This window comes from Xiphophorus hellerii, chromosome 23 (assembly GCF_003331165.1).
Source record: "Xiphophorus hellerii strain 12219 chromosome 23, Xiphophorus_hellerii-4.1, whole genome shotgun sequence".
Lineage (NCBI taxonomy): Eukaryota > Metazoa > Chordata > Actinopteri > Cyprinodontiformes > Poeciliidae > Xiphophorus > Xiphophorus hellerii.
This window is the reverse complement of record NC_045694.1, coordinates 25,735,232-25,757,565: the sequence shown is the minus strand read 5'-3', so window position 1 is coordinate 25,757,565 and position 22,334 is coordinate 25,735,232. Positions and strand designations below refer to the sequence as shown.

The window sequence follows — 22,334 nt, the reverse complement described above, 5'->3', positions numbered from 1 at the left end:
AGCGTGTGCACCCTTAAACTAAGGTATCTCAGTCTTTTTCACTACTTACCTGAAATCAGCTTATTGAAACTAAATAACCTGAAATATATCTTAGCTGTCCTGGTGCAGGATTTTCCTCTCTTCTCCACATTTGCATAATTTAGCTTTAAACTTAGTTTGAGCACAAGTTACAGGGGATAAAATAATAATAACAACAACAACAACAACAATAATAATAATAATAGTAATAATAATAATAATATGATTGGACAAAAGTATTGGTCAGGAGAGGGATGCAAAAAAAATAAAATAATCCACATAGGGGAAATGTTTATTTGTTAATTGACCACCTTAGCAAATGATCTTATGAAAATGATCATATTTAGATTGGTTAGTGGTCTCCATCTGACAATAACCTAAAATAAAACAATAATAATAACAATAATAATAATAATAAAATAAAGCAGGCCTCCCCTCTCAGATAATAAATTCGGGGTTTCCTCTCTACTTCCTCTGATCCCTATAGTGAGGGGATAACACCGGGATGATGGGATCAGGACGCCCCGCAGAGATTAAGTGGCTTTTCAAGCGACGACACTTCCGTTTGAAACCAAAGAGCGGAGAGATTAGTGGCGGTCCAGAGACCAGCGCTGGTTGCCATGGCAGCGAGGCGGGAAGCCCGCTCCGACGCCGGATGCAGGAGTTAAAAGACCGTCCGGGGCCGCATTTAAGTCGCTGGACTCGTCGTGAAACGTGCCGGCGCGAGCCCTAAACGTCCGGGACACGCGCGCGCCAGCCCTGTGAATAAACCTCAAAGTGCGCTCGCGCTGCAGCGCGTGGAAACTAATTGGTTTAAAATCCGCTTTCTGTTCGCGGAGAAACGAAACGTCTGCGTTTGACATCGGGACCGCTCGCGTGTGTCGCGAATAACAACAACAACAACAAAAGAGTAAAAAAAAAAAAAAAAGCAGGAGGAAAGCAGAGAAATGAACAGCTGGCTCGGTTTCAGCGGAGACGTTGTGGGAGAGCGGTGCACACTTAACACCCAGGTGTAACAATCCTCCTCTCGCGGCCCGCTGGCACGTTTCACTCCGACCTTTTGCTCCAGGAGCCCGTTTTGTGTTTTCTGATGTCAGACATTTACATTCAATCCATCCAGAAATCTACTTCTTCGTGTATTAAAGCGGAAACAAGCTGACCGTTCAAGGTATTCACGCCCCGTGTTTTGTTTCGTTTTTTTTTGTTTTTTTTTAATTATCGTGAGCTGAGCCTTATTGTCTCACACGTCATAAAAAGCTGTCATAGCCGCTCATTTTCTCACTTTATTTTGGTTCCCACGAGTGGGAAGACGGGTTCCCAGGGTCTCACTTCTCCACTCCGTCCACAAGGACGTGTTAAGAGAAACCAGGATGATTTGCAATCATTTGCAAACAAGTGATAAGTCACCTGCGAATTAAGGTTATTTATGTTATGACCGCTTTCAAGCATTTTTCCTTCTTTCCTTCTATCTATCTATCTATCTATCTATCTATCTATCTATCTATCTATCTATCTATCTATCTATCTATCTATCTATCTATCTATCATCTATCTATCTATCTATCTATCTATCTATCTATCTATCTATCTATCTATCTATCTATCTATCTATCTATCTATCTATCTATCTATCATTCTGTCCTTCTGTTGTTCTTAGTTTTTTATTTGTTTGTATTCTGCCTTTCTGTCTTCCTTCCTTTTTTCTTTCTCCTTCCTTCTGTCTATTTAGCTATCTAACCAGCTTTCAATCTTTCTGAGTTTTTTTTTTTGTTTCTGTTCTTTCTTTCCTTCCTTCCTTCTGTTCTTTCTTTCACTCCAAGCGAACTGATGTAAGATTGGGACGCAGTCCTATTTTCAGTTTGTCTCAAATAAAACCAAAAATCCAACTTTTGGGTCCTACAAACCAAATTCTATCTTTCTTGTGGTGAAACACGGCAGCGGCAGCCTTATGCTGTGGGCACGCCTCCCTTTGATCAGCAGGTCAGTGCATCAGAAAGTAGACGTCATCTACTGAGTTAAAAAAAAACAAGTATATGTCTGTGCATCTTTAATTACAGTGGTTTAAAAAAGTCGCTCACCTCCCTGGAACATTTTAGCGTTTTTAGTGTCACGTTGCAACCACAAGCCTCGACGTTTTCTACTGAGGTTTAATGTCAACAGAACGTGCCAAGAATAGTGCACAGCTGTGGAGACAACGCAAAATGACACACAGGTGCTTATGAATGAGAATCTGGAAAGAGTGGCACGCATTTGAATATAAATAAAATCAAGTGTGATTTTCTCCAGAAGTAGAAAAATGTTGAAAGAACGACAGGAGGAGGCAACATGCCTGGGAAACCAGCAGAGATCTGAGACCAAACTATTTGCTACGTGGCAGCAAGTTACCTCCATACGTGAGCTGGAACATGAAACATGGCAGAGTAGCCAAAAAATATACTCAACTAAGAGTAGCACCACTTCAACCTTATTTTACACAGGCAAAAGTAACAATAGCCGTCCAAGAAATGACTCAAGAGCAGAAAGAATATTTTGCAACAAGGCTCCTGCAGTACTGATCAAAACGTCGGTCAGCTAGTGTTTAAAATTACATCGTCAGTGTGAAACTACGTGGAAATTTTCATATTTGAAAGACCACCATGAAAATAACATGATTGCAAAATAGTGAAATAGTGAAGCAAAAGAAGCATTTATTAGCAATTTCAGTTTCTTTCTCCTTAAAATTTATTTCGTTTTCAAAAACTGCAGGTGTGTGTCTGAGTCTGGTGATTTTTTAATATTTTATTTTGCTTGTTTTTCATTCAGTGACTCACATTGAATGAGTCAGTGGGACAGAGGATCCAGAGATGTTACTCAAATAAGAGTAGCAACACGTGGTAACAGTATCACTCAAATAATAGTGAAAAGTACAGTGTAGTAAAAATGATTTTTTTTCAAAAACTTACTCAATTAAATGTAACTGAGTGAACTGAACCAGTTTCACTCACTGTGGGAATAAATTTCCTCTTCAGAGACAAGAGAACTGGTCGAGTTATATCCAAAAAACTTAAACAGAATCACAGCAACAGTGGTTCTGACTTAACGGGAGTTTGATATTATTATTATTTTTTTACATTAAAATTTCTAGAAAATGTAGAAAGTCATCTATTGTTTAACTTATTAAAGTCACATAAAACCTAAATAAAACACATGGACCATTGCAGCTGTAATGTAGCAGAAGGGCAAAAGGTTTGGCCCACAATAAACTTCTCCCCCCAAGCGACCTCACTCACACCCGCCAGCCAATCAGAAGCAGGCTTCATGAACCTACTTATAAGCACACGCTGCCTTCCAGGCTGCGTTTCCCCCCCCAAAACCTCTGCAGAGAGTCTCTGGACAACATGACCAGGAAGCGACAAACTCCTGAAGACGGGAAGAGTAGAAAAAGGGTAGGAAACGTATTTCTTTGGGCCGGTACCGGTGTGCATTTCTGTTTCCAGTGGCCTTCCTTTGTGTTTGACTCATTTTATGAGCATTGTTTGATCTTTGTGATGCTCTGTCACTTTTAAGCCAGCTCTTGGGTTGCCAACTTGAAGTCCTCTTGCAGGTTTGTTCAAAAGACTATCTGACCTTTCTGACCTTCTAGTGAGAAAACAAAAAAAAACAAAAAAACAAAAGAGAGTTTCGGATCCAAAACGATCCCCATAACGTTCACGATAAAGCGCAGTGGCTTGTCGGCGCAGCGGGTGTCTTTGTTAACTGCTTTGTAAAGCCCCGAAAACTTCAATTTACCTGTTTTTAGATTTTGAAGCCAGTTGTGGAGAAGAAGAGAAGGGATCGAATAAATCAAAGTCTCGCTGAGCTGAGACGTTTGCTGTTGCTTTCCACATCCGATCCTGTGAGTCAAGTCAAAGCCGTCACCTCAGCTCCTACTGCGCCGTGCAGAAAGTCTTAAGGTCAATGATGTTTTTGTGTTTCTTCCCCAATTTACTTCACCCCGTTGTGGACACCAGCGACTCCAGAATCCTAAAATAGAGAAAGCAGAGATTCTGGACTTGGCTGTGGAGTATCTTAAGAAGTGGGCTGATAGGAAGGACTTGAATAATGGTCAGTTGTGTCAAACAGTTCACTACCTCCTCACAGTTCACGTTTTGGCGGCAGGGCTTTGAGATTGTGCGTTGCTCTTTCTCTTTATTCTCACTCTGCTTTCTCCCGGTGCAGACTTGCGGCCTCCCGCAGCTTTGGGGAAATTTGGACCCGCTGAGTCCAGATTTGCCCCTCTCGTCCGCAGTGAGAGCGCAGGCTTCCAGCAGTGCATGGCCCAGCTGAACAGCTACATGCACAGGATCCCGCCGACTCAGAGGACCAGCCTCACCGAGGGGCTGAAGCATCACTCGGCGAGCCGGGAGCCCAGGCTCAACTCCGTCCACGGCGTCTGGAGGGAGCCGGAAGCCGCGTCCGGGGAGGCAGTTTGCCCCTCGGAGGGCAGAGGGGAGTCTCCCTGGCTGCTCTTCCCTCCCCATCCCTCCTTCCAGCCTCTCTCCTGCTCCACACCGTGCCACGACTACCTCTCCCCGCCTCCCTCTCCCTGGTTCTCGCCCTCTTTCTCCACTTTCACCGCCTCGCCTCCTTTCCCGTCCTTTGCCTGTCCCTTGGCCTTCCCCCCCAGCCTGTCACCTCCGTCCTCCTCTAATGCCTCCTTCCTGAGGAGCATCTCCCCCACACTTCCTCACGCCAGCCCTCTGGGCCTCCATGTGCCCCCGCTAACGTCGTTAATTCCCCCGCTGCACCTCCCACACAGGGAGGTGTCGCCGGCAGACTCTCTGTCACCCGTCTGGAGGCCCTGGATGGGATGAGAGGCCGGGACACTTGACACAGCGACAGCAGAGCCACCTAGAGGGAGTTCTGTGCAACTGCGGGAAGCGACTCCCCCTGACTGTATAGTGTACAAAATGAACAAAACTGCCTATATTTTCTATTTACCCTTGTAAATAAATACATTTATGTATCTAAAGCAGACAAAGCTCTCTGTACGTTTATTTCTTTAAACACGAATGTACCTGAATGCAGAGTAAAAAAAAAAAAAAAAAAAAATGTATTTATCTACATATAACATATAGATCGTTATATGTTATATACTCCCCCACCTTCCCTCAAGAGAATCAGGTTCAGGTCATAGAAAGGCACACATAATAATCTTCAAAAGACATAGAACTAAATAAATAAACACATTTATAAAATTAAAAGTGAATTTAAAAAAATTATATATTCTGTATATATACAGCTCTGGGGAAAAAAAAGCCCTGTGCACTAAATCCCATTGAACCTCCTGGTTATTCCACCAAATATTGATTTCTGAACTCTGAGTTAAAACATTAGCATTGTTGCTTCTGAATTAATATGAACTTGTTTTATTTGCATGTTGAGGTCTGAAAGCGTTGCATCTTTTGACTATTTATCGTTTTCTGCAAATAAACACTAAACATTTGTTTGGAATTTCAAAGACATGCTCTCAGTAGTTCATAGAATAAAAGAACAACGTTCATTTTACTCAAACATTTACCTATAAAAAGTAAAATGAGAGAAATTGATCATTTGGTCTCTTAATTTTTTACAGAGCTGTATTTATCTTCTGTACATGTTTGTACAGAAGAATTGTCTATATGCCTAAGCATGTTATTTCATTTTTAATCTTAAATATAACACAGAACCTAGTTTGAAAATTTAAAAAAAACTTACTTGGTTGAGGATAAAATCCGTATGGACTTTTAAGTCATCCTTCATCTGACCGGAAAAAAAACAAAAATTATTTTTCAACCCAATGCAAAACTGATTACTAATGATTGACTCTCAAACCGACTAAAATATTTTCGGTTGCAGTGTTTCGGATAAAGCAGAAAGAAACGTGTGAACGCACCAGTAGCGGGTTAAACAGTTGTTCAACCCGGTGACCCGTCAGCTCTTCAGTTCGCCAAACCACACACACACACACACACACACACACCCCCCCACACACCCCCCCACCCCCCCACACACACACACACACAAACACGTTTGCGCAGCTATCTTTGCGGGGACTTTCCATTGACTTCCATTCATTTCTACAGCCTAAACCTTATCCTTACCCTTATCCTAACCCTAACCAAAACTCAATTCACACCTTAGTCCTAAATCTGACCCCTGACCCAAAAACAGTGTTTCCCTTTGTGGGGACCAGGCTTCGGTCCCACAAAGAGCAGTGTGTCCCCACAACGTAGTATATGTCAGAAAGATGGTCCCCACAAGGTATTAGAAACAAACGCACACACACAAAGCTCATAAACCTGCGACCCGCCAGAACCGCGCACGGTAAAAAGCTTTGGCCGGATCCAAACGACCGATCTTAGAACTACAGGAGGATTCAAACTCCGCTCGTTCGTTTTTAGCTTACAGAAAAAGCGCCAAGCCGCCAAATTTACAAAAGTACACTGACCAATCAGATTTAGGCTTTGTGCGGACCTCCACGGACTCACACAGACTCGCTACGTACAAGATGTTTTGACACAATAGATCTTTTTTTCTCCTAAATGTCGTTAATAGTGAAGAGGGTTAGATAATAAAAAAAACTTCAAAATTTATTCTTTTCTGTTTTACTTGAAGGAAAATCTCAAGGTGACAGCGCACAGCTGGGCGCCCTGAGCTCAGCTACTTGTTAAAAGTCCAAAATATGCCCAACACAGCTACAGGACAGATATGACAAAAATCAACTGGTCAAATATTTGGAATATTAAAACAACAATAATAAAATAGATGTCAAATATCCTCCAGCAAGGCCAATTTAGAGCATCAGGACAACCTAATGGATCATCATGTTACGGCGCAGCAGTGCTACCTGGATGCTGTGGGTCTGCAACCAAAAGGCAGCGCAGATTATATTTGCTGCATGTTCCACAAATTGTGCGGGAAAGAGATGTATGAGTGGGACAAATAACCAGCCAGACTGCTGACAATATTTTTGCATTAAAAACAAAATGAAAAACACCAGGAATAAACTTTAATGTGCTTGTTATTCAGCAGACAAAAGTGCATTTCAACAGCTAACAGAGACCTGAAAGCCATCATGGCTACTGATGGCTGATTGGCTTTTGGAAGAGCAAAGACGGAAAAAAACAACAACAACAAAAACAAAAAAAAAACCAAATTCACGCAATTATTTTTCGACCTGAGCCAAAACGATCTGCTCTGGGCAAAGCGACAGCATTTGGTCCGGACCAGTAAACGGACATGGGCCAGATGTCTTTTCTTTTTCTTCAACCCAATGCGATTAGGAAAAAAAAAACATCGTCACAGTTCTTTAAATGGTGACAAATACAGAAATCTCATTTAAATTTCAGGCAAAATTGGTTCAGACCTGGACCGGATCAGAGTCAAAGCCTTTTTTCAGATGTCAGACCGGTTCATGATCCCAACCCGACCCGAAGCTGCCGCATGTGCGTAAACCTTCGGGTGACTGTTATGCGATCTGGAACCTTAGATTTGGTCCAGATCTCAGTGCTGGAGGTTTTATCTGTACCTCTGTCTGCATATAAACACAGAGAGATGTCAGTCGCGGATTGTCAGAGTTGTGTGCCGTCTGTGTAAGTGTCTGGCGGGACCAGCGGACGGGCAGGGCCGTGCAGGGGGGCCCAGGGAGCCACTGGTCCCCCCTGTTCCAGCGCCTGTGTCACGTTCATAGTATAATGTCATTTCATAAAAAATTCTTTTACCAACAGTGTTTTTTCTTTCTTCTGAATCGTCTTTTGACAATATAGGTTTTATTTTACTTTATTTTTCCAAAGTCACTTATGGAAAAATAGAAACAGAAATTCACTCAGAGACCATGCATTCTGATCTGTGGTCAACAGAGGGCAGCATTGACACGCCAATGGGCTCCGCAGCAGCGCTGTGGATCTGGATGTCAGCTAACGGGGTCAGAACTGGGGGGGATAGGGGGACGCCACCGAGCCTCTCCATCAGTGATGAAGAGTCCGACGTGCCTCTTCATCATCCCTCACTCTTTCACTGCTCAGCTCGGCCCGTATCTCAAGATTAAATCTCCATTTACGAGCTCTAAATATTTCCAGCAAGGAGGCATCAAAAGGTTTGGCCTGAGAAAACAGAATTTAGCGCACGATACAACATGTCTTTGGATAATTGTTACTTTTTTTTTTTTCTTGCCCTCTTTGCGCCCCTTTTCACCGGAGGAACTTTCTCTGTGCGCGTGCCATCTCGGTTATGAGGCGGCCATTGTTCTTTGTCAGGGAAACAAGCAGGCCGGCGCGTCACGGGACGCTCTCTTCTCCACGCTGCGCGTTTTTGATCAGTCTGCGCCGACTCGTGAATGCTGAGAAGGTCGTTCGGTGAGAAGAGGAAGTTTTCTGCGGCTCGGCGCATAATTAATGGGGAAATAAATCACGACTCGGAGTGACCTGCCAGTGGCTGAAAACTCCCTGGCATTTTCTCAGAAACGGGCTAAATAGAGCCGATCCTGTTACCCTCTTTAATCATTGCTTCTTCTGCTTCTTCTTCTTCTTCTCTTTTTTCTCCCCCTTCCTTTCTTCCTTTCGCTTGCGTGCATTCCTGATTTAAAGGTGTTGGGCTGTGAAGATGTCTTGGGATGTCACGTCATGGCCTACTGAGAGTCTTTGAATTCCTGCATGTTGGTGCATTTCGCGAAACCAAATGCGGAGACAATGCTGGTGTCAGCCCCGTCCATCTCACATGTATACACTTGCAGTCCTCGACAGCGTACGCGGTAAACAGCGTGCATTCTTTCTTTTAGCAGGCTTCTGGCTCACTGGTTTGTGTTGTCATGTCTTATTGTAGATCCTTTCTGTTTATCACATCGGCTCCCTCGGTGGCACAAGAGATCTGTAAATGTCACTCTAAAAGGCAGAAGCCTTATGTAGAGCTTATTTCACCCCCTTCCTAACGGATTTTATGTCTGCTCAGAAATTTGATGCCTCTGTATTCCTAGTTTTAGCGAGAACACGAGCAGCAGCAGCAGCATTCTGGATCACTTGCAGTTACCTGATGGAAATGTTCTGCAGGGGATAGAAGGCCGACTTTGTAACCGTCTTTATGTGTCTCTGGATATTTGTATTTTTTACATAAACACAGTATGTTATGTATAGCAATTCTCTTGTACTATGAATAACTTTTATTAAAGTGTAAAAACAACTTTTTTGAGCGTCACATGACAATCCATTCTCACTCCATACTCGTCATATATTGATGCAGGGGAAGGTCCGTCAGCGTCACATGTTGGCGCGCAGGGTACCCCTTTCGCGTCAATATGTGACGCGAGGGGTTTTAACCTATGTCTTACCGTAATTTTTGCCCTAAACCTAACCAAATCGTTGGGTTTTGAAGGTTCGGCAGCGGTTACGAGAACCCTTTGCGTCAATAATCCACATAAAACACGTGACCTCCCCAGGTCGTCAACATGTGACGCTGAAGGATCCTTCCCAAGTCGTCACATATTGACGCGAAGGGGGTACCCTTCGCGTCAATATGTGACGCATGGTCAGAAATCGTCCCAACTCGTCAATATATGACGAGTCGGGAGTGAGAATGTGTTGTGTGCTATAATGTTATTCCCTCATTGAAATCACACCTGGAGTGTTGCCTTGATTCTTTCATGCATATTTGAAACACTTTAATCTCCACTGCTGGTTAAGAAAAATGTTGTTAAAGGGTCAATAGAGGAGCCATGTTGTGACGACTTCCTGAAGGCGGAGCTTCAGAACGAGCAGGAGCTTCTTAAAGGGACAGAGGTCCAATTTCAAGACGTTAAATTACAAAGTAAAGTTTTTTTTAGGTCATGTTTGATATGAACTGCATTTTTTTTAACAACTGAAGTTAACAGTTAGTTGACTATGCTATAAGATGGCACCATGTGCAAGGAAAATACACAACACTGCCCCTTTGAACAAAGGAAGGGGGCGACTAGCTTTTATTTAAAAAACAACTCTTAAACAATGTATTGAATTTTTAAAAAATTCTAATATATTTTTTAACACAAGCAACTGAAATTGTCAGTAATTGTGTATAAATGATGTGTTACATTACAAACATATTAAGCTCAACGACAGGCGTGAAAGATTCTCTGTGTTTATTGCAGGATGTGGTAAATCCATCAAATCACCTTTAAATAACGACACACTGACTGGATGGCTGGATCATTTGTGGCTGGTGTGCTTCAAGACAACGTTACCTCTTTTTTAAAAAAAAGAAAGAACAACAAAATGCTAAACATGTATTGGACCATGTAGTGTCTTTTTTTATATATATGTTGAGCCTTGAACTCTGCAGTCTGGTGTGTTATCTGCTAGGCTGTCTATTTGTGCAGGAGTGACGGTGCATTCTTTTGGAGTTGAGTCAATTTGTTTAACTTTGCTGTTTTCTGGAAGCCGGCCAGCGCGCTCGCCGCTCTTCTTTTCTTTTATCATTTATTTTATCAGTAATATGTAAAAACCGCTGCAGACTCGGACAGCATCCCCAGTGGAGGAAGACTCCTCGCTCAGATCGCATGTCAATACTCAAGAATGTAGATCTGTCACTACCCACAACTAAATATCTTATTTTTTTCCCCCCTCCCTTTCATTTCTCGCTCTTTCTCCATTTTTCTCCCTTTTCTTTGCAAAGGTTCTTTGAAGCAAACAGTGAGAGGATCCCAGACTGTAGCAAATTACCTGAGGACTGAAACATTTTTGACATAAGTCCCGAGAGACGGGAGCGGGCCACTTTTCCCGGCGGCCTCTTTGGCGTTTTTTTGGGGGGGTTTGTAATCTGAAGGCCGAGGGAGACAGCGGCGCTGACAGAATGATGGGACAGCTGGACATGCTTCCAGGCCAGGAGCAACAAGCAGAGGAAAATCCAGGATAAGGGCCACTGCCGACGTCTCAGCATGGAGCCAGCAGCCATGGACAGTTGACCGAAGCGGGACGGAGCATAAAAGGAGACGGGATAAGAGGGAAGACATCAGATTAGAATGATAATTAGTTGTTGTTTTTTTTTAAGTTTAAATGTCCAGCATTCATGAAAAAACAATGTCTGCAGATGTCACAGTAGACGGCAGAAGATGTTGAAACAACAACAAATCTACTATTAGTTTAAACTTACTGAGCACTAAGTTGGTAAGTATGCAGAAGTGATCATTTTAGGTCTTTAGATCTTGGAGAGAAAAAAGAAAAAGAAAAAAAAATACTCCACTGTTTCATGCCCTATGAAAATATTGGAAATATTCTGTTCCCTGGTCAAAAAGCATGAGCAAATGTAGAAATGTATCAGTCAAATAACATAAAAACGATCAGCAATTAGCCAATGGCGGCTGAAGCTCCAAAGTGACAACTCTGGCACGGCTTTCTTAAGACGGGCTCTTTATTAAATGCCGTGAAAACTACAGAAATAAAAGACAAAGCTTTAGACATAGATACATTTACAAACAGACAGGTGACGCGTGCTTTAACAAAAAGTTACCTCGTGGCCGCCTGCCACTTCGGAGGTCTTTAACAGAATGATTCGTCGTTGTTCACTCTAAACCAAAATATTAAGTAATTAAAACACCATAAACAATAAATTCACAAAACATTACAAACATAACTACAAAATACCTTGATGACTACAGGACACTAGGCTGCTACACGTAGCTCTGTTCCAGGCTTCTGCTTCTTCTATGGTTATTTAAGTCTCGCAGCCTCACACATGTACACAAATCTCGCGATAACTTTTGACAAAAATAATTTGACACGAAATAAAATACAATCATTTAACACAAATCTTAAAACGTGAACCAAACAACTTAAAATACATTATTCTATCTTTTAGAAATAAACATACATTTTTTCAAGAAATAAACTATTTTATTGACACTTACACTCCCACCAAAATCACTAATTGGTTCTCAATGTGATTTTCCAATGAGTGTCAACAGTAGAGTCCGTTTTACTCTGTATTAGACTCAAGTAATGTCACTACCTTGTGAATAGGTCTTTCTAAATATATCAACCTTGTCAGTGGTTTTCCTTTGTCAAATGTCGTTTCACTTGTCTTTAGTTTCACCTTTCGAACCTTGCCATCTGGGCTTTCTAGAGCCTCTACAACTAAAGCTAGTTTCCATTTACATCTTGGAGCATTGTCATCTTGTAGGATCACAATGTCATTAATGTGCAGGTTCCGTGAAACCTTCTGCCATTTCTGTCGCTGTTGGAGATTTAGCAGATATTCTCGTTTCCATCTTTGCCAAAACTCGTTTGCTAGAAATTGTACTCTTCTCCATCTTTTGTTCAAGTACAAATCCTCTCTGCAAAACTGTCCTGGAGGGGGAAGAATAACTGAAGACTTCATCGTTAATATGTGATTGGGAGTTAATGGCTCTGGACCCAAGGGATCATTAAGATACTCTACACTTAAGGGTCTGCTGTTAATGATGGCCATTGTCTCGTAAAGAAGTGTTCTTAGACTAGTTGTATCAAGTCTGTTTGAGAATTTATCTAACATTGCTGTTAGTACGCTTCGTACTGTCCGAATTTGGCGTTCCCAGATGCCTCCCATGTGGCTAGCTGATGGAACGTTCATCACAAACTCGCAACCAATAGCTTTTTGTGGTTCTTGGTCCATATCCTTCATTAGCTCCAAAAACTCTCTTCTGGCTCCCACAAAATTCGTCCCTTGGTCACATCTTAATTGTCGAACAGGACCTCTTATGGCGATCAGAACCCGAAGAGCGCTCATGAAAGCATCAGTTGATAAGTCATCAAGTGTTTCAATATGCACAGCTCGTGAACATAAGCAGGTGAACAATAATCCATATCTTTTGACTTCCTTTCTTCCTTCCTTTACCATGAATGGGCCAAAACAGTCGACACCACAATATGTAAAAGGAGGTGCTGTTTTTGTTCTTACTTCTGGTAACTCTGCCATCTGTTGGACATTTGTGGCCTTTCTATATCTTCTACATTTAACACAGTGGTAAATGTGTGAAGAGACCATACTTCCACATCCTAGAATCCATATGCCATTTGCACGCAATTCATTTATGGTCATGCCTCTTCCTTGGTGATGTACACGTTCATGATAGTGTTTGACGATGAGGGCTGATACATGGGACTCCTTGGGAAGAATTGCGGGATGTTTGACATGATGATGCAAGGCTGATTGAGACAATCTTCCTCCCACCCTGAGAACATCGGATTTGTCCAAGAAAGCATTTAGCTGCTTTAGTCTGTTATGCTTGTGCAGAGAATTTTCCTTCTGTGATCTGATTTTCTGTATTTCCTCAGTGAAAGCTTCTCTTTGCACTAGCTTGATAATGAACACTTCTGTGTCTCTTCTTTCTTCAAGATCTGTTGCTTTGTTTGTTCTTTCTTGAACACCTTTAAACTCTTTTATGCATCGTTTGAGTCTGGCAATAGCCTTTACAGCTCTCGACCAATCAGAGAACTTCTTTAGACGCTCTAGAACAGGGTTCACTTCTTTTGACTGCACGGTGTGTGCATGACCTGCACGAAGTTCAGGATCTGTCTCTTCAACTTCTCCCACCATTTCCCTTTTGATTGGAAGATCCTTTCTCCAAAGGAAATCTGGACCCTTCAACCAGTTTGATTCTTTCAGTTGTGCAGCGGTTAGACCCCTTGAGGCCTGATCAGCCGGATTTTCTTCTGAGCAGACATGCTGCCATTTGTCAGGACTCGTACTGTGTCTTATTCGTTGAATCCGATTGGCAACGAATGTGTGAAATCTTTTAGCGTCATTGCTTATATATGCCAGTACGACTTGTGAATCTGTCCAATAATATTCTAGTAGATTTTCAATTTCCAGTTCTTGTTTGATTACATCCGCGTTGCGGACTGAAGTTACAGCCGACGACAGTTCAAGTCTTGGAATGGTCATTTGTTTGATGGGTGTAACTCTTGCTTTTCCCATGATGAGTGAACAGCTTATCTGTCCTTCCTTGCTTATTGCTCTAAGGTATGAACATGCGCCATAACCGTCGAGGCTCGCATCCGAGAAGTTATGCAATTCATACTGTATGATGTTGATGTCTTGTGAGTAGCTTCGTGAGATCTTCAGAGCTGCCAGCTTAGGCAGGTCTCTCAACCATGCTTCCCATCGTGGTAGAATGTGGTCTGGAAGATCATCATCCCAGTTAACCTTGTTTTTACATAATGTTTGGAGTATTTGCTTTCCAATCAATGTGAATGGGGCGACGAACCCAAGAGGGTCATAGATGGAAGCGACAGTCGAGAGTACCCCTCTTCTGGTCAATGGGTGCTCTTTAACTTGAACTCTGAACTGGAATTCGTCTGCTTCTACGCACCATTGTACTCCAAGTGCACGTTCAATGTGGAGTTCTCCAAAAGCCATGTTCTGATCTTTGGACTGAGCTTGTTCTTCTTGGGGAATTGTTGCAAGCACTTCTTTATTGTTTGATACAAACTTATGCAGATGTAGTTTGCCTGTTTTGCAAAGTTCCCTTGACTCTTTGACCAGCTGTATAGCTTTGGCTGTTGATGTTACACTAGCAAGTCCATCGTCGACGTAAAAACCTCTTTGGATGAACTCAACAGTCTCTTTGCTGAACTTGTTTTTACCTTGCGATGCAATGTGTTTGAGTCCAAAATTACAACATCCAGGAGATGAGGCTGCTCCAAAAAGATGTACTTTCATCCTGTAAACTGAAGGTTCGGAGTTCAAATCACCTTTGTCCCACCAAAGAAATCTTAAATAATCTTGATGTTCCTTAATGACGTGGAATTGGTGGAACATTCTTTCCACATCACACATAATGGCGATGGGGCCCTTTCTAAATCGGCATAACACTCCGACCAGTGTGTTGGTGAGATCCGGTCCAGTCAAAAGATGATCGTTTAGAGATGTTCCCTGGAAGCGTGCAGAACAATCAAAAACCACACGTATTTTCTCAGGTTTGTGGGGGTGGTAAACCCCATGGTGCGGGATGTACCATGCTGTCTTGTTGTCCAGCTCTTGTTCTGGCACCTTTTCTGCATCTCCGCGAGTTATAATATCATTCATGAACTTGACATAATCTTTATAGTATTTCTCATCCCTTTTGAGTCGACGTTCCAATGAAGACAATCTGTGTTCAGCACTTTGCTTGTTATTTGGGAGATTCGGATTGTCTGTTTTGAATGGTAACGGAAGTTCGTAATGACCATCTTTCTTCTGTTTTATGCCTTTGGTCACCTTTGACATGAACAAAATGTCTTCCTGTGAAACTGGATTGTCATCTGTTGCATGTTCAGAGAAATCGGATTCCAAAGCCTTAATCACATCAGTTGGACTGACTTCCTTTATTTGAGTTCTGCATACAAAATGCACTTGTTGCTTGAATTCAACTGCTGGTTGTGAAACAGGAAATACTTCACGAACAATGATTCTGTGACTTGTACCGATGATATCATTGTGATTTTGAACTTGAGACGAACAACCAACTATGCTCCAGCCGAGATCAGTTAACTGTGCGTAAGGTTGGTTCTCTTTGCCTGCAAGAACTTCACGTGGTAGGAGAGCTTGTTGACAGTTATAGCCGATAAGTAGACCAACTTTGCATTCAAGCAGTGGAGGTAACTTATCTGCCAGCTTTTCCAGATGAGGCCACTTTAAGGCAGTTTCAGACGTTGGGATATGTGATCTGTTGACAGGGATAAACTCTCTTGTATAGACCGGTGGCAATGTAATTTTCTTTTCATCCTTATATCCTCTAACTTGAAGGTTTACCAGCTTGTCACATGGTATAACTGTTGACTTGGTAGACATAGTTGACAAGCGCAGATTAACTTTACTTTTATTTGTGTCAAAATCTTGGGCCACTTCATCCAAGATGAAGGATGTATCACTCTGTGAATCAAGGAGTGCATAAACTAAAACCTCTCTGTCTGGGTCATTCTTTGATGAAACCCATACAGGTAGTATAGAGGATGTCAATGTGCTTGAAGTTGCTTGAGTTACTCTGTTAGAGATCGCAACCGTTGGTTTGTCTCCTTCTTTAGCGTCAGCTTCGTCCTTGTCTTGAGACTTTTCAGTCACTGCAGGTATTACCTTTTTACGCTCAATGAATGTGTCATCGTGCAGACATGTTGGATGTCTCTTTTGACATTTTTCACATGTGCTCCTTTTGTCACACTTCTTGGAATGATGTCCTCTCTTTAAACATCCAAAACACAGCCTTTCCGCTTGTGCAAACTTGATACGGTCTTGGAGTGGGGTTTCTTTAAATTTGAAACATTTATCAAGTGGGTGACCATTTCTTTTGCAGAAAAGACAGGTTACAGTATTTGTGTGATTTGAGTTTGTTGTTAGTGTTTTTGCTTGGATGACTTGGTTGCGTAATTGTTTGGGTTTACTTATTTCCAAACCTTTAAGAGCTTGCATTGATGCTATGGGATCACATGCTAAGTCTGCTTCAGTGGATACAAAATCAGCAAACACATGAAAAGATGGATATTCTCCATCACTAGCTCTTCTTATTTTCATGGCTGTCCGGTTCCATCTTGTGGTCAACCAATCTGGAAGTTTTAGCAAGAGTTTCTGGATTTCCATACAATCATTGAGAACCTCCAATGACCTTATGTGCAACATTGCAGCTTCACAATTCTTCAGGAAGTCAGCAAATTCTCTCAACTCACTTCCATCCTTAGGGTTTATTTTAGGCCAACTGTGAAGCTTATCTCTGAAGCATTTTCCTATGGTGAATAGATCTCCAAAACGTTTTTCCAGCACTTTCCAAGCTGAGTCATATGCTTCATCTGTCCCCACTAGAAGAAAACCTTCCACTGCTCTCTTCGCGGGTCCACCAAGATACTTTCTGAGATAATAGAGTCTCTCATTCTTTGGAATGTTTTTCCTTTCTATCAGGGTTTCAAATGACAACTGCCAATCTTTGAACTTTAAAGGATCACCAGTGAACAATGTCGGTTCAGGAGTTGGAAGACGATTAGCACTTATTGCTTCTGCTAGTATTCCAACTAGCTCGTAATTTGACTGTTGTTGAGCTGCAACAGAGGGAACCTGTGTGGCTTGAGGGGTGAATGGTGGACTTGATGCTTTAAGTGTTTGGCTTATGGTGGCCTTAGGTTGTTCACCAGGACTTTGTTGAGTTTGGTTTATTACTGTAGGAATATGTGGCACAGATCCAACAATTGTAGCATTATGGAACTGAGTAGCATTTAGAGCTGGAGAAGAACTGTGTGCTCTGACAGGGATTGCTTGGATTTCACTTTCTGCTTTAATGCTCTGTGATGAACTCTGACTTGCAGAAATACTTTCAACTTCATCATAAACCTTTGCTCGTGCTTTTGCAGCATTAAATTTTTTAACTTCTTCCAAGCGTTTAATCTTTCTTCGCTGCTCTTCCATTGCTTGCTGCCTTTCCAAATTCTCACGTTCCAGTTTTTGTAACTCAATTGTTTCCTTTTCTTGCTCTTCCATAACTGCTAATATTTCTTGTGATGCAGCTGCCTCAGCCTCTGCTTCCAGTCTCTTGGTTGTTTGTGAGCTTTCTGAGCTACTTTTAGACCTTCTGGATTTTGACCTTGATGTCGTACTTTCAGATCCTAAGCATGACCCAAAATCTGGCCATGGCTCTTCGTCGCCTTCTGCAAAGTGTCCTTGCAGTTGTTTCTCAGCTCTTCTGACAATAAATGCAGAAAGTGATGTACATGCATCTACTTTGCGCCTTGCATCTGCATCAGGAGTTTGCATTTGTCGTATTTCTTCATAAATGGTTTGCATATCTCTGCAGGTGATGTTTACATTGTTAATCAGCTCCTTTAATTCACTGTCTGAAGCTTCTTTTCTTAGTTTTACTTTGCTCAGTCTTGCTTCATATCTCCATTTTTCAAAACCAACTGCATATCTGTGTTGAAGCGTTTTAAGTTTCTCCTCTTGAAGTTCTTTACCTTTTTCAGTTAATGTTCTAACTCTTTCACTTCTTCGAACAGTCTGTGGTTCTGAGATTTGCTCAGTATCATTTTCCTCCACTTCAGTACATGATACAGCATAGAGCTCTTTATGATCTTTGTCAGTCATCTTATAAGTCTGGTTAAATGTCACTCAATGCTCTATTTAAATTGCAAAACACTCCTTACAAATTCTAACTTATGTGACTTGAATATTACTTTTTATATTACTGTACCTGTAATGAGCTTCACTCTTAATACACAACACTCTTTTCTTAACAACAACACATCACTTCGAAGTTCAGTAGAAAATAAGTAACCTTTTGACAAATGTTATAGAAACTTATTGTGGCTTTAAACTTCACTTAAACCACTCTTATTTTACTCTTAACACTGTCCTTTCTTAATTTCCACCTTACTTCAGTTGTACAAGGTTGTTGCTGCTGTGCTTGACTTCTTGTGAACGGTGAGCTTTTCAAATGGCGCCCTCTTGTGTTACACCACGGTACCGTCACTCACTGCAGCTGCCGTCTTCTTAACGAGCTTCTTACCGGCGCTGGCTGGGCGAGTTTTCACTGAAGCTCCAAAGTGACAACTCTGGCACGGCTTTCTTAAGACGGGCTCTTTATTAAATGCCGTGAAAACTACAGAAATAAAAGACAAAGCTTTAGACATAGATACATTTACAAACAGACAGGTGACGCGTGCTTTAACAAAAAGTTACCTCGTGGCCGCCTGCCACTTCGGAGGTCTTTAACAGAATGATTCGTCGTTGTTCACTCTAAACCAAAATATTAAGTAATTAAAACACCATAAACAATAAATTCACAAAACATTACAAACATAACTACAAAATACCTTGATGACTACAGGACACTAGGCTGCTACACGTAGCTCTGTTCCAGGCTTCTGCTTCTTCTATGGTTATTTAAGTCTCGCAGCCTCACACATGTACACAAATCTCGCGATAACTTTTGACAAAAATAATTTGACACGAAATAAAATACAATCATTTAACACAAATCTTAAAACGTGAACCAAACAACTTAAAATACATTATTCTATCTTTTAGAAATAAACATACATTTTTTCAAGAAATAAACTATTTTATTGACACTTACAGCGGCCTTGATTGTCAAATATCGGCGCCGCACGTAAAGAACTTCACCTGCAATGTTGATTTTCCACTAAACTTTGTGCCGTTGAGGCCTGAGCTAATAGAAATGTCTGGATATTTAGCTCATTTCTGTAGATAAGATCATTTCATGGGACACCTGGTGGCCCGGTTGTTCTCCATCAGTGTGTGTGGGTCGTCTCCAGGTACTCCGGCATCCTCCCGTCGTCTGAAAGCGTTTATGTTAGCAGTGCCGTGCACAGACGCTTTAGTGTGTGAGATTTAGTAGAGGTCAACACTGCAAAAAAGGAAAAAGATCTCAGAAGGTCGCTTTTTTGTCCAGAGGAAAAAGAGTCTACCTGTGCATGCCCCTAACCCGATCAGTAACCAGTGACAATTGCTGCTGAATGGACTTTTATGTGATATTTGTATGGTTTGAAACACTCTGTTTTAGCTTTTTATCCCTTTTCTCACCAGCTTTGTGGTAAATCTTGAAACTAGGTCAGCAAAAGGTGCAAAAATGCTGACAAGTGATATATTTCTCCTACCGTCATGTCAGAAAAACACAAATTGGAGAAAAATTACTACAACTTGCAGCATTTCTTGTACGAATTGAAATTATATTGAAGGAAATTTTGAATGTATTCTTCAAAAAAAAAAAAAAGAAGAGGGCAAAATGAAAGATAATTAATGACATTTACCTGGACCTGAACGTCCCCTCATCCATCCTGGATCTTCGTTGTCATGCCAATCATGCTTTAAGCAGACAGGAAGTAACCTGAGCCAAACAGGAGGGAATCAAATCAGAGCTCGCCTGCTTGTTCTTCAGGGCAGACCAATTATTTCTGACATAAGGCGCTTCTCACTCATGCAGCGGTCCTCTCTGTTTTCAAGGCCCGCTCTCACATTGGTCTACTGGCTTGCTTTTTTACATCTTCTCGAATAAAAAAAACAAAACAAAAAACGACGAACAATGGCAGCCTTTTCTTCTCTTCCTGAGGGACCCTGGCTGTAATCAAAGAGCATCGCCGAGCGTCTGCCTGAAACTTTCCGGATTGTGATATATATACATTTTTTTCCTCCCGCTGCTCGCAGATACGTTTCGATTCCAAGCTCGATTGATTTATTGCCGGCAAGATCCAACTCGAAACCGGGTCTCGGACGGCTGTGCCACGTTGCCAGGCCGATCTCAAACAATGAACTCTGTGAAGGCAGCTTCTTCAGTAAAAGGATGTAGACGTAAGACTTCCTGTTTGTCTGTCTGCCTGCCGGTGTTTTCCTGTGTTTTTTGAGAACCGCTGCACTATCTGAGACTCAACTTTGTCCTCCAGCTTTTCTCTGCCAGCTGTGAGCAGAGGTCGCGTTACGCTTTTTCGTTGTCCCTCATTTTGACTTTGAGTGTCGGGTAATGAAACCCTGTCATGATTTATTTTAACCCGTCAGCTGAGGGTGCGACTGACGATCACGTTGGTATTCGATTATTCTGGCGATTATTCAAGCGATTAAGCGATAAAATTGGCACGTTGTGCAGATTTTTCATTTAACCACTAAAACATTTTCATCCAATATTGGAAATACATTAAAAGCAAATAATTAAATTCATTTTTTAAATAAATCCTTTATTTCCTAAAATGCAGTAACATAACATTCCTTCTCTGAATTTAAACTGGGTGAAGCTAAAACTGAAACACATGAGGAGTTTTGGGTAAAACAAATGTACTGACAAATGTGTTTTTATCTTAAATGCATTTTACGCTTTGTGCAGTTCAGTCTTAGCTGCTGCTCTGAATATGCTATTTTCTCAGCAGTTAGTCTTTTTTTGAGTCTGAATCCTCAAGTTAGCAATTAATCAATTACTATGTTAATTGCCGATTATTTCGATAATTGATTCATCGCCATTAATCCGATTAACCGTTTCAGCCCTAAAACCATCAAACACAACTTACCATGTCGATTTTGGCATCTGACATGGGCATTTCGTTTTCGTTCTGTTTAATAGATATTCAACAAGCTGAACAGGTAATCCATATCGTGTCATCATCTGCAGTCATATGGTTTTGAAATCAGGTAACGAGTTGAACCAGTTGTAGTGATCAGAAATCGGCAAGACGCTACCTGACCGATCAGCAGCAGGAGAATAATCCTGCAGCAGTTCGGCTCCAAAGACTCGTGTCTGTAACTCTTCAGCCATCCGCTCTCAGATTAGCATCCAGACCATGTTGGATTTAGTGAGCTCTGTGATGTTCTCTGTGCGTCAAGTTGAAACCATCTGCGCGTTTGCACCGACCGGTCATGTGTGCGCAACACGGCCGTCGGATTTCCACGTCGCCGTCTAAAAAAACAACCCGGCTACAGGGCCCGGGAGCGAACACTTTTTCCCGATGGTTTTCTCGAGATGGTGAGTTTGTTTTCCATCCGCTCTCAGAGAACAAACTTTGTCTTCTCGAGATCAGGAGTCGATTGCTGTGTGTGTGTGTGTGTGTGTTAAATCTGATTTCATTCTTCAAATGCATGCCACCAAAACAAAGTTTGTCTTCTCGAGATTCAGTTGTTATCTCGGGAAAACGTTGCTCTCTCGGCCTCCGTACCCGGCTGTGACCCAGGCTACCGACCCTGTATTCCAGGGCTTCTCTCTTTGCCTCTTTTTAATAGTCACTGACAAACTTAAGGGTCAAAGGTCAGCCATTAGAAACTTACATCAGAGTCAGAGTTGCCTCTGACGAATGTGTTACCATCTAAAAAAATACTAGCTCCTGTCAGTTTTTATTCTGAGAACTTTTGGTTTATTCCGCCGCATTTCGTCGCGAACGACAACACAGAAGGGTGAGGGGGAGGTTCGGGTTTGTTCCCAAAGAGGCGGCCTTAACACTGAGGATGTCCCTTTCTTCTTGTGTAACCTCATACTGCTGAGAAAATGTCAGAGTGCAGGAGAAAGCGTGTGTGGACATCAGATTGTCTGGGACCTTCAGGGGCCCCTGCTGACAAACAGAGCAGTCACTCCTTATCGGCTCCAACAACCCGAGTCTTTGCCGACTCAAAGTCGATTTCTGACCAATTGAGTGGAGATTAAGAAGGATCCGGAATCAGAGCTGGTTCAAGCCGCTGCTGCTGCTGAGGCAGGATGTGACGATGAAACAGGGTCTTGACCGCGCGCTTGTTCTGAATCTACCACTGGGGCCTCGAGTTCAAAACCAGCAATCACAACAGCAAGTCATAGAGTAACATAATAACGCATCGTCAGTGTGAGAAAGTGTGTTTTTCTTTTACACTAACACCTGGCAGCACTG

At 42.0% G+C, this 22,334-nt stretch overlaps 2 protein-coding genes across 3 annotated transcripts; one reads left to right on the top strand and one right to left on the bottom strand.

Annotated features, from left to right (window-relative positions):
- The first annotated feature begins 3,395 nt into the window (after nucleotides 1-3,395).
- LOC116714901 (transcription factor HES-7-like) lies at nucleotides 3,396-4,954 on the top strand. Its single transcript, XM_032555699.1, has 4 exons — nucleotides 3,396-3,443; nucleotides 3,797-3,892; nucleotides 4,008-4,101; nucleotides 4,216-4,954. Exons 1-4 carry the CDS (start codon nucleotides 3,396-3,398, stop codon nucleotides 4,848-4,850), a joined length of 873 nt encoding a protein of 290 aa, XP_032411590.1. The 3' UTR covers nucleotides 4,851-4,954.
- A 6,448-nt stretch (nucleotides 4,955-11,402) lies between these two features.
- On the bottom strand, nucleotides 11,403-19,084 carry LOC116714770 (uncharacterized). 2 transcript variants are annotated; one of them, XM_032555507.1, is made up of 2 exons: nucleotides 18,658-19,084; nucleotides 11,403-18,577 (listed from the first exon to the last, which is right to left on the bottom strand). In XM_032555507.1, the coding sequence occupies exon 2, from the start codon at nucleotides 18,061-18,063 to the stop codon at nucleotides 11,959-11,961; it is 6,105 nt and encodes a 2,034-aa protein (XP_032411398.1). In that variant the 5' UTR covers nucleotides 18,064-18,577; nucleotides 18,658-19,084; the 3' UTR covers nucleotides 11,403-11,958. The 2 variants fall into 2 exon arrangements, with proteins under 2 accessions (XP_032411398.1, XP_032411399.1); XM_032555508.1 differs by lacking the exon at nucleotides 18,658-19,084 and having other exon boundaries at nucleotides 11,403-12,124; nucleotides 13,231-18,646.
- Nucleotides 19,085-22,334: the final 3,250 nt, after the last annotated feature.

What these genes read in the sequence shown, in the direction of transcription:
- LOC116714770 (XM_032555507.1), bottom strand. Translation starts at nt 18,063, where the DNA reads ATGACTGACAAAGATCATAAAGAGCTCTATGCTGTATCATGTACTGAA.
- LOC116714901 (XM_032555699.1), top strand. Translation starts at nt 3,396, where the DNA reads ATGACCAGGAAGCGACAAACTCCTGAAGACGGGAAGAGTAGAAAAAGG. An exon ending in ACGGGAAGAGTAGAAAAAGG is followed by an intron (nt 3,444 to 3,796) that starts GTAGGAAACGTA and finishes ACCTGTTTTTAG; the next exon opens with ATTTTGAAGCCAGTTGTGGA. An exon ending in TGCTTTCCACATCCGATCCT is followed by an intron (nt 3,893 to 4,007) that starts GTGAGTCAAGTC and finishes TGTGGACACCAG; the next exon opens with CGACTCCAGAATCCTAAAAT.